This window comes from Ovis aries, chromosome 19 (genome assembly GCF_016772045.2).
Source record: "Ovis aries strain OAR_USU_Benz2616 breed Rambouillet chromosome 19, ARS-UI_Ramb_v3.0, whole genome shotgun sequence".
Classification (NCBI taxonomy): Eukaryota; Metazoa; Chordata; class Mammalia; order Artiodactyla; family Bovidae; genus Ovis; species Ovis aries.
Window position 1 is genome coordinate 59,461,579 of NC_056072.1, and position 13,291 is coordinate 59,474,869.

General features: G+C 52.9%; 1 protein-coding gene across 3 annotated transcripts in view; it reads right to left on the minus strand.

The window, feature by feature from the left end:
• Positions 1-17: 17 nt before the first annotated feature.
• The window catches only part of KBTBD12 (kelch repeat and BTB domain containing 12), a 54,565-nt gene continuing 41,291 nt past the window's right edge, over positions 18-13,291 (minus strand). For 2 of the 3 annotated variants that reach the window (XM_042236699.1, XM_027957865.3), the window contains exon 6: positions 18-497. In XM_042236699.1, coding sequence (XP_042092633.1) covers positions 316-497 — 182 coding nt within the window. In that variant the 3' untranslated portion in view covers positions 18-315. Of the gene's footprint in view, positions 498-12,316; positions 13,090-13,291 lie in introns of those variants that run through there. The other variant, XM_060402700.1, reaches the window with a different exon arrangement.

The window sequence follows — 13,291 nt, forward strand, 5'->3', positions numbered from 1 at the left end:
GACGGGTGTCCAAGGGCTGTTCAAACAACATTCCTGAATTGTATTTTGAGAGAAGGCTGTTTCCCGGTACTGCTCAACTGTGACTGAAGCGGGCAGCTCCGTCCTTACCCTCTGACCGTGGGGAAGACACTGCAAAGGCTGGGTCCCCTCTGTCTGCATAACCCACATCCCCTGCAGCGCCCAGCACGCGCTGCTCTGCTTGGGGGCCACTACTCATGCGAACCCACGTGTCCTGGGTGATGGATGTACGTGTGGACCCCCACGCCCAGTGCCTCCGCCGCAGACACCACGGGAGGCCCCTGGGCAACGCTGACCTCAGCGCCCCCCGCCCTCCTCCACCAGATCCGATGGTGGGGGGATGAGGTCGCGGGGGTTCATCCTGGCCACCAGGCAGACGTCGTAGCTGTCGTGCATGAGGACGTCGACGGCCACAACGTTCCACTGGTTCTCCCAGGGGTCCAGCTCCAGGATCTCCTTGCAGATAACCTCGTGGCGATCTGAAAAGCAACAGAGAAGGGCGGCACTGAAGCCAGAGGCCGTCGTCGCCATCGCACAGCTTCCGCTAGAAGGTGCTGGGCTCCGAAAGTCAGCTAACAGCATGAACATCACGCCGCGGCAGACACAGTGCTCCCGACATGTCAGGAACGGAGAAAGGCCGCGTGGGACCTCACATTCAGGCGTCACTCAGGCGATGACTGAGTTACACACACGCTGTGGAGTGGTCTGCACAGTCAAGCTTTTCACACGCCCTCCCCCACATGGTCCCTCTGTGTGCTGAGCACACTTGGCAGACCTCAGGGACACGATGCAGTGTTGTTTTCTGGGTTTGTTTGTTTGTTTGTTTGTTGTTTTTTGGCCAAACGGCTTCTAGGATCTTAGTCCCCTGACCAGAGATTGAACCTGGGCCGCGGCTGGGATATCCCAAGTCCTGACCGCTGGACGGCCAGGGGGCTCCCAGTACCGTCAGCTGCAGTCCCCAGCCAGGCCTTAGATCCCAGAACGCCCTCAGCGTGGAGCTGGAGGTCTGGACCTTCCGACCAGCATCTCCCCCTCTGCCCTGCCCCAGCCCGAGTCCCCGGCACTCCCGTCTCCACTGCTTGCTGCTGTGAGTTTGGTTATTCTGGAGTCCGCATCTCCCTGAGACCACACGGGGATGGCTTTCCGGTCTGGACTGTCCCGCTTAGCACCACGTCCCCCAGGTTCACCCTTGTGTGGAGTCACGACTGGCTCTTTGTGACCCAGCGACTGTGGCCACCAGGCTGCTCTGGCCACGGGATTCTCCAGGCAAGAGTACTGGCTGCTGTTTCCTCCTCCGGGGGATCGTTCCGAGCCACTGAACTCATATTTCTACTCTGCTCTGTCTCCCCTTCTTATTTTTGGATTATTTGAATTTCTCTCTCTTTTTTGCTTCCCTGGGTTTCTCCTGCGGTGTGCGGGCTTGCCTCTTTTGGAGCACAGACTCCAGACCAGCAGGCTCAGCAGTTGCAGCTCCCGGGCTTAGCTGCTCTGAGGCATATGGGATCTCAGTTCCCTGATCAGGGATCAAACCCACGTCCCCTGCACTGGAAGGCGGATTCTCAGCCACCGGACCGCCAGGGAAGTCCCTGGATTGCTTGACTATTTTAAATATCCCATTTTAATTTATCTTGAGATTTTAAGCCTCCTTTTTTTTTCTTTGTTTAAAAAAAATTTTTTTTATTAAGCATGTTCTTTCTACAGCTGTTTTTTAGTAGTTGTTCTAAGGATTGCAGTACCTTAGAACAGACTGTTTGCATTTATACCTCATCATGTAAGTGGAGGCGGGAGCTCCCCTCACCACATCTAGACTCTCAGCCTCTCCACCCTTTTCCACTTAATTGTCACCACAGGGAGACGGCCCTCTCTGCACAACAGTAACCACGCTGAGAACAAGATCAGACAATGCTCATTTTTTCCCCTGTCAGCTGCCATTCTCGAGCCCAAGAACTGACAAGGAGGACGCGCCGCCTGCTGCGTTTAGCCCAGCTCCACCGGGTTCCTCTGCGTCTCTCTCTCCTCCAGGACGTCTTCTCAGCGATCCCCTTGCCCTTCATGCAGAGGATTCTCCTCTCTCTCTCTCTCTCTTTAAAGCAGGCTTGTTGGCAGGCATCCTCTTCGCTTTCCTCCGCCTCCGACAGTTTGATCGTCATTTTGCCCTCAATTCTGGGGGACGTTTGTGCTGGATTTGTAATTCCAGAGCTGGCAGTGTGTGCGCGTGTGTGTGCGTGTGTGTGTGCGTGTGTCTCTGTGTGTGTGTCTCTGTGTGTCTCTGTGTGTGTGTGTGTCTGTGTGGGTCTCTGTGTCTCTGCGTGTGTGTGTGTGTCTATCTGTGTGTGTGTGTCTGTGTGTCTGTGTGTATCTCTGTGTGTGTGTCTGTGTGTCTCTGTGTGTCTCTGTGTCTCTGTGTGTGTCTCTGTGTATCTGTGTGTGTCAGTGTGTGTCTCTGTGTGTGTCTCTGTGTTTCTCTGTGTGTGTATCTGCGTGTGTGTGTGTGTCTGTGTGTGTGTGTCTGTGTGTATCTCTGCGTGTGTGTCTGTGTGTGTCTCTGTGTGTGTCTGTGTGTGTCTCTGTGTGTGTTTGTCTGTGTCTCTGTGTGTGTTCTGTGCTTAGATTCTGCTCCACTGGCTTCTGGTCTCTTTGGTTGGAGACCCCTACAGTCATTCTAATAATTTTTCCTTATATGTTCTCTTATTTTTCTCTGGGTCTTAAGCATTCAGTTCAGTTCAGTCGCTCAGTTGTGTCTAACTCCTTACGATCCCATGGACTGCAGCACGCCAGGCCCGCCTGTCCATCACCAACTCCCGGAGTTCACTCAAACTCACGTCCATCAAGTCAGTGATGCCATCCAGCCATCTCATCCTCTGTCGTCCCCTTCTCCTCCCACCTTCAATCTTTCCCAGCATCAGGGTCTTTCAAATGAGTCAGTTCTTCACATCAGGTGGCCAAAGTATTGGAGTTTCAGCTTCAGCACCCGTCCTTCCAGTGAATATTCAGGACTGATTTCCTTTAGGATGGACTGGTTGGATCTGCTTGCAGTCCAAGGGACTCTCAGGAGTCTCCTCCAGCACCACAGTTCAAAAGCATCAATTCCTTGGCGCTCAGCCTTCCTCACGGTCCAGCTCTCACACTGTTGTCTCTTTTAAGGGAATAACTCAGTGGTTTTAGTGTTTTCACTGAACTGTCTCAGCCGTCACCACCATCTGGTTGGAGAGTGTTTTCATCACCCCCAGAAAGCAACCCTGTCCCCATTAGCAGTAAGTTCCTGTTCACGCCTCCCCCAGCCCCTGACATCTGATCTCCACACACTTGCCTTTTCTGGACATTTTGTATGAATGGACTCATTTGGGGGGTTCTGTGACTGCCGTCTTTCCCCGAGCACAACGTTTTCAAGGTTGATTTACGCTGTAACCCCTGTCAGCCTTCATGCCTTTATCGCCAGGGAACCCTGTGTGGCTGGCCCGTGCTTGTTTATCCATCGTTAGCTGATAGACACTCCGGTTGCCCGCGTTTTGCCTGCTGCAAACCCTGCAGCTCTGAACACTTGTGCCTGTTTCGTGTGGACAGATGCCCTCATTTCTCTGGTGTATGTGCTTTGGAGGGGAATTGCTGCTGTCCATGGTGTTACAGAGAGTAACACACACACACACACACACACACACACACACACACACACACACACGATGTGACTCCAAAACCTCAGGTTTCAAATTCCACAGAAGCTGCTCCATGTTACAATCCCACCAGCCAGGTATGAGGCTCCAATCTCTCCAATCCTTGTCAACACTTGTTATTAGCTGTTTCTTTTCTTTACAATCACTCTAGTGGGTGTAAAGGATGACCTCACTGTGGTTTTGGTTTGCATTTCCCTAGTGGCTGGTCGGAGAAGGCGGTAGCACCCACTCCAGCGCTCTCACCTGGAAAATCCCATGGATGGGGGAGCCTGGTGGGCTGCAGTCCATGGGGTCGCTGAGGGTCAGACACGACTGAGCGACTTCACTTTCGCTTTTCACTTTCCTGCATTGGAGAAGGCGGTGGCACCCCACTCCAGTGTTCTTGCCTGGAGAATCCCAGGGACGGGGGAGCCCGGTGGGCTGCAGTCCATGGGGTCGCTGAGGGTCAGACACGACTGAGCGACTTCACTTTCACTTTTCACTTTCCTGCATTGGAGAAGGAAATGGCAGCCCACTCCAGTGTTCTTGCCTGGAGAATCCCAGGGACGGGGGAGCCTGGTGGGCTGCCGTCTATGGGGTCGCAGAGAGTCGGACACGCCTGAAGCGGCTTAGGAACAGCAGCAGCAGTGGCTGGTCATGTGACTCCTTGCCATTTCTTATTTTCATTGGGTACGTATCTATTCAGGTCCTTCGCCAGTCTTTTAAAGAGTGCTACTAATCGTTTTCTTTGTGTTATTAAGTTGTAAGACTTTTAACAGATTCCAGATACAAGTTTCTTATTAGATGTGTGATGTTTTCTCCCGTCCTGTGAGTGATACTTTCACTCTCTTGACACGGCCCTTTGGAGCACGGAAGGTAAAATTTGATGTACAATGCATCTATTTTTTCTCAGTTGTGCTTTACGTTTATATAAGAAGTGAAGTGAATTCACTCAGTTGTCCGACTCTTTGCAACCCCGTGGACTGTAGCCTGTTAGGCTCCTCCATCCATGGGATTCTCCAGGCAAGAATACTGGAGTGGGTTGCCATTTCCTTCTCCAGAAGATCTTCCCAACCCAGGGGTCAAACCCAGGTCTCCCACATTGCAGGCAGACGCTTTACCATCTGAGCCACCAGGGAAGCTCTTATATAAGAAACCATTGCCTAATTCAGGATCAAAAAGATTTACACCTATGTTTTCTTCTGAAAGTGTATAGTTTTTCTTCTTGGGATTATGTTGTTGATCCATTTTGAGTTCATTTTTGTGCCTGTGTGAGGGCCAAACATCCTTCATTTGCACGTGAATGAATATCCAATTATTGCACGTGGATATCCAATTATTCCTGTACTATTTGCTGAAAAGGGGATCGTCTCCCCATTGACTTGTCTAGCACTGTTATTGAAAATAAATTGACCATTAAAATAAGGGACCCTTTCTGGACTCTCACATACATTTCCACTGATCTCCATGTCTACTGTGGGGCCCCTACCACACAGTCACTGATTGTTGTATGTGTGAAGGAAGTTTTGAGATTAGGAAATACGAATCTTCGTTGTTCTTTTACAAGATTGTTTTGAGTATTCTGCATCTCTTGCATTTCCATGTAAATTTCAGGATCAGTTTGTCAACTTGTGTGTGTGATGTCTTCCCATTTATTTGGGTTTTCAATGTCTTTAATGACGTGCTGATTCCTAGAATGTCGACGTTCACTCTTGCCATCTCTTGTTTGACCACTTCCAATTTGCCTTGATTCATGGACCTGGCATTCCAGGTTCCTATGCAATATTGCTGTTTATAGCATCGGATCTTGCTTCTATCACCAGTCACATCCACAGCTGGGTGAAAAAGTTGGCTTAAAGCTCAACATTCAGAAAACGAAGATCATGGCATCTGGTCCCATCAATTCATGGCAAATAGATGGGGAAACAGTGGAAACCGTGTCAGACTTTATTTTTGGGGGCTCCAAAATCACTGCAGATGGTGATTGCAGCCATGAAGTTAAAAGACGCTTACTCCTTGGAAGAAAAGTTATGACCAACCTAGATAGTATATTCAAAAGCAGAGACATTACTTTGCCGACTAAGGTCCGTCTAGTCAAGGCTATGGTTTTTCCTGTGGTCATGTATGGATGTGAGAGTTGGACTGTGAAGAAGGCTGAGCACTGAAGCATTGATGCTTTTGAACTGTGGTGTTGGAGAAGACTCTTGAGGGTCCCTTGGACTGCAAGGAGATGCAACCAGTCCATTCTGAAGGAGATCAGCCCTGGGATTTCTTTGGAAGGAATGATGCTAAAGCTGAAACTCCAGTACTTTGGCCACCTCATGCGAAGAGTTGGCTCATTGGAAAAGACTCTGATGGTGGGAGGGATTGGGGGCAGGAGGAGAAGGGGACGACCCAGGATGAGATGGCTGAATGGCATCACGGACTCGATGGACGTGAGTCTGAGTGAACTCCAGGAGTTGGTGATGGACAGGGAGGCCTGGCGTGCTGCGATTCATGGGGTCGCAGAGAGTCGGACACGACTGAGGACTGAACTGAACTAATGGCGTGCAGTTTTCATCGTACAAGTGCTGAGGTTTTTGGAGTCACATTGTGTGTGTCTGTGTGTTACTGTTTGCAACCCCATGGACTGAGGCCCGCCAGGCTCATCTGTCCATGGGATTTTCCAGGCAAGAATACTGGAGTGGGTTGCCCTTCACTTCTCCAGGGTATCATCCCAACCCAGGGATCAGATCCTCGTCTCCTACGCTGCAGGCAGACTCGCTACTGTCTGAGCCTCTAGAGAAGCCCCTTATTATTTCTGATACTATTATAAATGGAATTTTTTCTTTTTAAAAGTCTATTCATTTAGTAATTATTTGGCTGTGCTTAGTTACAGCACTCCGGACCTTTAGCTGTGGTGCGTAGGATCGAGTTCCCTGACCGGGGATCGAACCCAGGCCTCCTGTGCTGAGAGCAGGGTCTGAGCGACCAGACCACCGGGGCAGTCCCGGAGTCGCTCTCTCGACGTTATTTCTGGAGGAGTCGTGAGTGTAGGGAGACACAGCTGATTCATGCACACTGGTCTCGTGTCCTACAGCCTTGGTGACCTCGTGTGAGCTCCGGTGGCTTTTTTCTCTTGTGAACATATATCTGCTTTCCTGCCTCTGTTCTCAGCCTCTCTGCAGCAGGCTGGGCCCTCTGTGGTTGTGGCGTGTGGCCGTCGTTGCCCTGTTGCTTGTGGGATCTTGGTTCCTCGACGATCAGGGATCGAACCCGCGTCTCTTGCACCACAAGATGAGTTCCCAAGTGATGGGGCACTGGCCAAGTCCCTCTCGGAGCTTTTCCGGTGGGTCCCTCCAGGTTTTCCAAAGGAAATACCATGTCCTGGGCAGTTACCTATTCCTCTCCAATCTGGACGCCTTTTTTTTCTTTCCTAACTGCCCTGATTAGCACAATGTTGACTAGAAGTGATGGGGAGCCGGGGTGGTGGGCATCTTTGTCTTGTTACTGATCTTGGGGGAGAATGTTTAGTCTGGCCATACATCTGATGCTACCTGTGGAGTTTCATAGACACCCTTTATTGGGTTCTATCCCCGTGTTTAGGAGAAGGCAGTGGCACCCCACTCCAGTACTCTTGCCTGGAAAATCCCATGGACGGAGGAGCCTGGTGGGCTGCAGTCCATGGGGTTGCTGAGGGTTGGACAGGACTGAGCAACTTCACTTTCACTTTTCACTTTCCTGCATTGGAGAAGGAAATGGCAACCCAGTCCAGTGTTCTTGCCTGGAGAATCCCAGGGATGGGGGAGCCTGATGGGCTGCTGTCTCTGGGGTCGCACAGAGTCGGACACGACTGAAGTGACTTAGCAGCACATCCCTGTGTTTTGGGTGTTTATACCATGGACGGTGTTGGATTCTGTCGACTCTTTTTCTGCATCTCTGGAGACGATCAACCTGGCCCTGTCCTTTCTCCTACAAATACGCTGATGGCAGGTCCCGCTGGTTGCTCTTGGTGCGCCGACTTTCCGGGCCTGGGGCAGCTCCTGCTGGGTCGCAGCGCGGAGCTCTCTCTCCATACTGCCGCGTTCAGGTTGCCAGCCTTTTACGGAGCACTTTGGCATCCGTGTTCATCCAGGGGTCGTGGCCTGAGGTCTTGCAATGTCTGGGCGGTTTTGGTGTCAGGGAAATACTGGGCTCATCAGAAGAGCTGGAAACGTTCCCTCGTCTCCTGTATCCGGTGAGTCTGTGACGCCCTGGTGCCATGAGCACTGATCTTTCTGAGATGTCGCCGTGGCCTCCTCAGCCTGTGCTGGCGGTGGACAGCAGAGGCTGTGAGTCTGTCTGTTACCCGGGTGCGTCCCAGGGCTCTGGGCAAGAACTGTGAGGAGTCTGAGGCTCTGCTAGCGAGCTTGCTGCAGCTCCACGGATACCGGCAGATGGCCTGAAACTCCGGGGTCTGGAGGGAGGGCCGAGTGCACCTGCAGCTTTAAAGCTGCCAGTAGCTTGAGCCCCAAGCCCCACGGCAGCACGGGGAGTGCCAGGCGGCACCCGAACAGTCAGCAGGCTGCGCTGTAGGAGCGGAGCCCCAAGCGCCGCAACTGGGAGCTTTAACAACGGCCAGCGAGCGTGACTGACTGCCCTTGCCGTGTTTAACTGTCTTCTGGCCCCCAGCTACGCTTTTTTTTTAAAGTATCTTGTCTCTGTGTGTTTGCTTGCCTGCGCTGGGCCGTGGCTGGGTGTGGCACGGAGCATCATCAGTCCCCATTGCAGCCTGCAGATTCTAGTTCCCTGACAAGGGGTCGAGCCTGGGCCCCCTGTGCTGGGCGCTCGGAGTCTTAGCCACCCAGGGAAGCCCCCACTTCCTACTCTTACTTGGCTCGGATGCTTGTTTTTGATGAAGGAAAACCTCATGAAAGGGAAGGGGGGAGACAGATTTCGGGAGACACACTGTGTCTCACGTCTGAAAACGCGGCCCCCGCTTGGCGGTTCGGCAGGCACGGTGGTGCGGGGAGAAGGTGGCTTTCCCGAAGGCGTTTGAAGGCGCGGGCCTCCCCTTCTTCTGGCTCCCAGCATCCTGCTTCCTGAGGGTGGCCCCTCTGACTCCCGACCTTTTCCACGAGACGAGCCCTTTCTCTCCCGGACTCTCGGGGCCCTCCCGTGTCCCCGGTGTCCCGCGCTTCACTTCAGGTCCGTTTCCTCCCGCTCCGCTGGGGTGGCTGGTACCTTTCATCGGGGATTTCAGTTCCAGGAAGCTTTCCTCATTTACCGCAGGGGTGTTTCATCCAGCCATCGTCTCTCTTTCTTTCTTTTCTTTCTTTTTTACTAAACGCCCATTATTCAGATATTGGACACTGCAGACACACTCTCTTTCCCTCATTTCCTCTCCAGTTGCTGAGACGTCCCTTCCACCCTGCAGCCCGGGCTCCCTGCTGTAGGCTCCTTTCCCATCGTGCTCGTCACCTCCAGGAGCCCTCTGGCACCGACGCAGGTTCTGTCTCTTCTCTCCAAGGACGCGTCTCCTCCTGGCATAGCCCGTTTCCTCCGGCCTGTTTCTTCATTTCTGTGTTTTCATTTCTCTCTGTTACGCACACGCTTTCTGCAGAGGTCTGATGACTCCCAGCTGTTTGCTGTCTGTAACAGAGGGACACCACGGAAGCCTTTTCTGTGAGGTTCTTTAGGGGGTGAGTTTGCTTTCCCTTTCAGGGGAGGAGGGGTTGCTGGTCGATCCCCAGGGTAGCGTCGTCCAGTCTCCTGACTAGAGGGTATCGCCCACGTCTGGGAGCCAGAGGAGGAAGAAAGCTGATGCTCTCGAGGTCCGGGATGTAGCTGTTCTCTCCAGTTCCCTGTTTTTGTCAGTGACCACCTCTCCCGCCCCGCCCCGTCCTCAGCGTCTGTCTTTGTTGGGGTGCAGGAAGGGCTTTAGCTCCGTGTGGGAGGGCGTGATGGAGTCTCCTTCCTGCCTCTGTCCCCACGTGATCAGCGTCAGCCCCCTCCCCTCCCGCAGGCGGGTGATCGCTCCCGGGGGTCCGTGGTTTCTGCTTCCTTTCCCTGTTACCAGGTGAGCGCTGAACTCCTGCGTCTGGGCACTTACTCAACCACCCACTTATGTGCTTCCAACACTGTGATGCCGTTGCCCCCGTCCCCTTCCGTCTCACTGTTCACTCCACGTACTGTCCTTTTCAGGGAGTGTGGGAGGAAACAGAGGTGTCCCCCACCTCATTTTAGCCAAAACCTACCACTGTGTTTAGTGACTGCTCTGGTATCCATCAAGCTGAGCTCGGCTGCCCACTCGTGTCCGAGCCTTGCGACCCCGCAGACTGCAGCTGCCACGCTTCTCTGCCTGTGCCGCCCGCAGTGGCAGGCGGGTTGTGCGCCACGGAGCCGCCGGAGAAGCCAGAGGAATTTCTCGACTGGTTTTCTGAGTAAATAAGCGGGAGGCGCAGGCTCGTGCTGCGTGAGAAGAGAAAAGTCAGCGCTTGCGTTCGCGTCCGACCCTGAGGTCCGTGGCTCATCACGAGCCTGCGATTGCGTTAATACCCTTGTTCTGCTTTCCATAAACCCTGTGACAGCTCACTCATCCAGTCCCGGACAGTTACTGTCCTCGAAGCAAATGATTAAAATGGAGTTTGAGAGCTTGCCTGGTAAACCCATTTCCCTCTGGCTGGAAGCATTATTAGTCCATTATTGTTCCAGGAGAAGAGGTCGGCTCAGACAGTCTTGAAACACAGGACATCAATTCTCTAACTCAATATGATACAAAGGCAGATGAGACGAGGAACGAGATGAAGAGTGTGTCTTCTGGATCCTTAGACACTGATCACCGGCCACTGCCCCGGAGGTCCCGAGGCTGCCCTGCGTCTTGCCTTCTGCTCCAGAGAAAGCCCGCAGCCAGAGGGCAGAGGGCAGAGGGCAGGGCCGCGACCAGCAGGGGTTCTGTGCTTCTTCTTTCTTTCCCTGTTCCCTGGGCAGCACTAAGCTCCGTCCCTGCTGAAGGGGAGCCCCAGGGGCGGGGGCGGGAGGCTGAGCTCCGTCTCTGCTGGAGGGGAGCCCCAGGGGCGGGGGCGGGAGGCTGAGCTCTGTCCCTGCTGGAGGGGAGCCCCAGAGGCGGGGGCAAGAGAAGGTCAGGCGCCTGGGCTCCCTCCTGCCCCTCCCAGGCCCCCCTACACTCGTGGCTCCAACGAGGATCCTGACAAGATCTCCTTGTCCTGCCAGGGTTCTCGCTACTGTGACAGGAACCACCTTTACGTGAGCGTCTGATGGTTAATATAACAAAATATTTTGCTGTTCAGCCGGTAAGTCGTGTCTGACTCTGCGACCCCACGGACTGAGGCAGGCCAGGCCTCCCTGTCCATCACCATCTCCCAGAGCTTGCTCAAACTCATGTCTGTTGAGGCGGTGATGCCATCCAGCCATCTCGTCCTCTGTCGTCCCCTTCTCCTCTTGCCCTCAATCTTTCCGAGCATCAGGGTCTTTTCCAATGAGTCAGCTCTTCACATCGGGTGGCCAAAGTATAATAATGAAAGCTATTAGAACCATTAAAAAAATACATTTTGGAAAATTCTATGAAGAACAAATAGAGAGAGGAAAATTGAAGCTTCTTGTTACCGGGACTTTCAAGCATACAAAAGCGAGTAGACATGGGCTTTGGGCAGTCCCGCGGTTAGAGCAGGGACCCAGGTTTGATCCCTGGTTGGGGAACTAGGATCCCACAGCCCACGTGGCCAGAATGAAAGCGAAAATGTAGTAAGTAAAGCCCTGCAGCCATCACCCAGCCGCAAAGTGGCCCGCACTCTTCCACTGCTGTGGAGTCTGTTCTCGCCGTCCCCAGCGCCCAGTCCCCATCCAATTAAAAAAAAATTTGCTAGTGGAGAAGGCAATGGCGCCCCACCCCAGTACTCTTGCCTGGAAAATCCCATGGACGCAGGAGCCTGGTGGGTTGCAGTCCATGGGGTCGCCAAGAGTCGGACACGACTGTGACTTCACTTTCACTTTTCACTTTCATGCATTGGAGAAGGAAATGGCAACCCACTCCAGTGTTCTTGCCTGGAGAATCCCAGGGACGGGGATGCCTGGTGGGCTGCCGTCCATGGGGTCGCACAGAGTCAGACACGACTGAAGTGACTCAGCAGCAGCAGCAGGGTAGATTAACACAAATTTCAGACAGCGTATCATTCTCATCTATAAAAACTTCTGCACAGTCTCTGCTCATCCGTGACCTTTTTCCTTTTTCCTCCTCTCTTACGTAAAGCCACAGTGAAAAAAGGGAAAGCATTAGGCCCGTGGTTGTGTCCAACTCTTTTCGAACCCCTGGACTGTATCCCACCAGGCTTCTCCGTTCATGGGATTTCCCAGGCAAGAACACTGGAGTGGGTTGCCATGCCTTCCTCCTGAGGCCCAAACTTGGGTCTCCCGCATTGCGGGCAGATTCTTTACTGTCTGAACCACCAGGGAAGTGCCTACAAAAGCCTTATCATCATAACCTAACAGAATTACCAGTTCCTTAACACCAAGTAGTATTAGATGGCATTAATACTCCGGCCCATTTAACACCCCAGCCCATGTTCAGATTCCCCAGATTATCTGGAAAAAATATCTTTCTGCAGATTTGTTTGAATCAAGGCCTAATAAGGCACACTCGTCATGTCGGGCTCACAGATCTCCAAAGCCTCTTAGTTGCTAATGGAAACTTTATTCTTTACCTTAAACATATTTATGTGCTTCAACACAAGGGCAGGTGTGCCTCGGGCTTGGCTTTCTTCAGGGGCTGTGCCATTTTTATCTGGCGTGCGTCCAAAGTTGTGAGTGCTCCGGAGGCATGTTTTTCCTAGACCTGTCCTGGCCTCGAGGTCCATTAGGGAGGTTCGAGCGGGACTCCTCGTCGTTTTCAGTGTGAGTGCTTTCCGCCTTAGTTACCAGGGCAACTAATCAAACTCTGGAGACAGCTGTTTATTAGATTTATGCCTATTTAAGATTCTCCCTGTTGCATTAAAAATTATAAATCCATACCGCAGATTGCAACAACGGAAGCAATTAGATTTCTGGAGACAGGCTGGTGATGAATGCGTGGATAGGTATTATCTTAGAAGCGCTTCCCAGCGACCTGTCGCGAGTGGCCGCAGTGCAGGAGTGAGGTCGCCCCTGTTCTCGGGCTCCTCGTGTGTTTGAGCTCTCCAGTCGGGCATCAGCCTTCCCTCCCCCATCCCTCGTCCCCTCGTGTTCAACTCCTTCTGATCGCAAGGCCGCCGGGTGCCAGGCGCGTTACAGACCCGACCCCACCCACCGAGGAGGGGGCAGCCCCCGCCTCCGAGGGTGTGAAGGCCCAAGGTCAGAGGTCACCGACTTTGAGTCAGTCTCCTGAGAGGGTGACAGGCAGGAAGGCCGGGGGTCTCCAAACGGAGGAAACAGGCTGTGAGCGTCAGACGCTTTTTCTCTTTCTCTCTCTCTGAGGCGGCAGGAGGAAACAAATGACAAGGGCTAAGATTCTTCCCTTCTCGAGATTCTTCCCTTCTCGAGAGTCTTCCCTTCTCGAGATTTTTCCCTTCTCGACACAAATTTAGAAAGAGGCTTCTCTTAAAGTTCTGTGTCGCCACCTGAACTTGACTGTTCTCAAACCTTGAGCTGAGCAATGCGTTTTCCTTATGGAA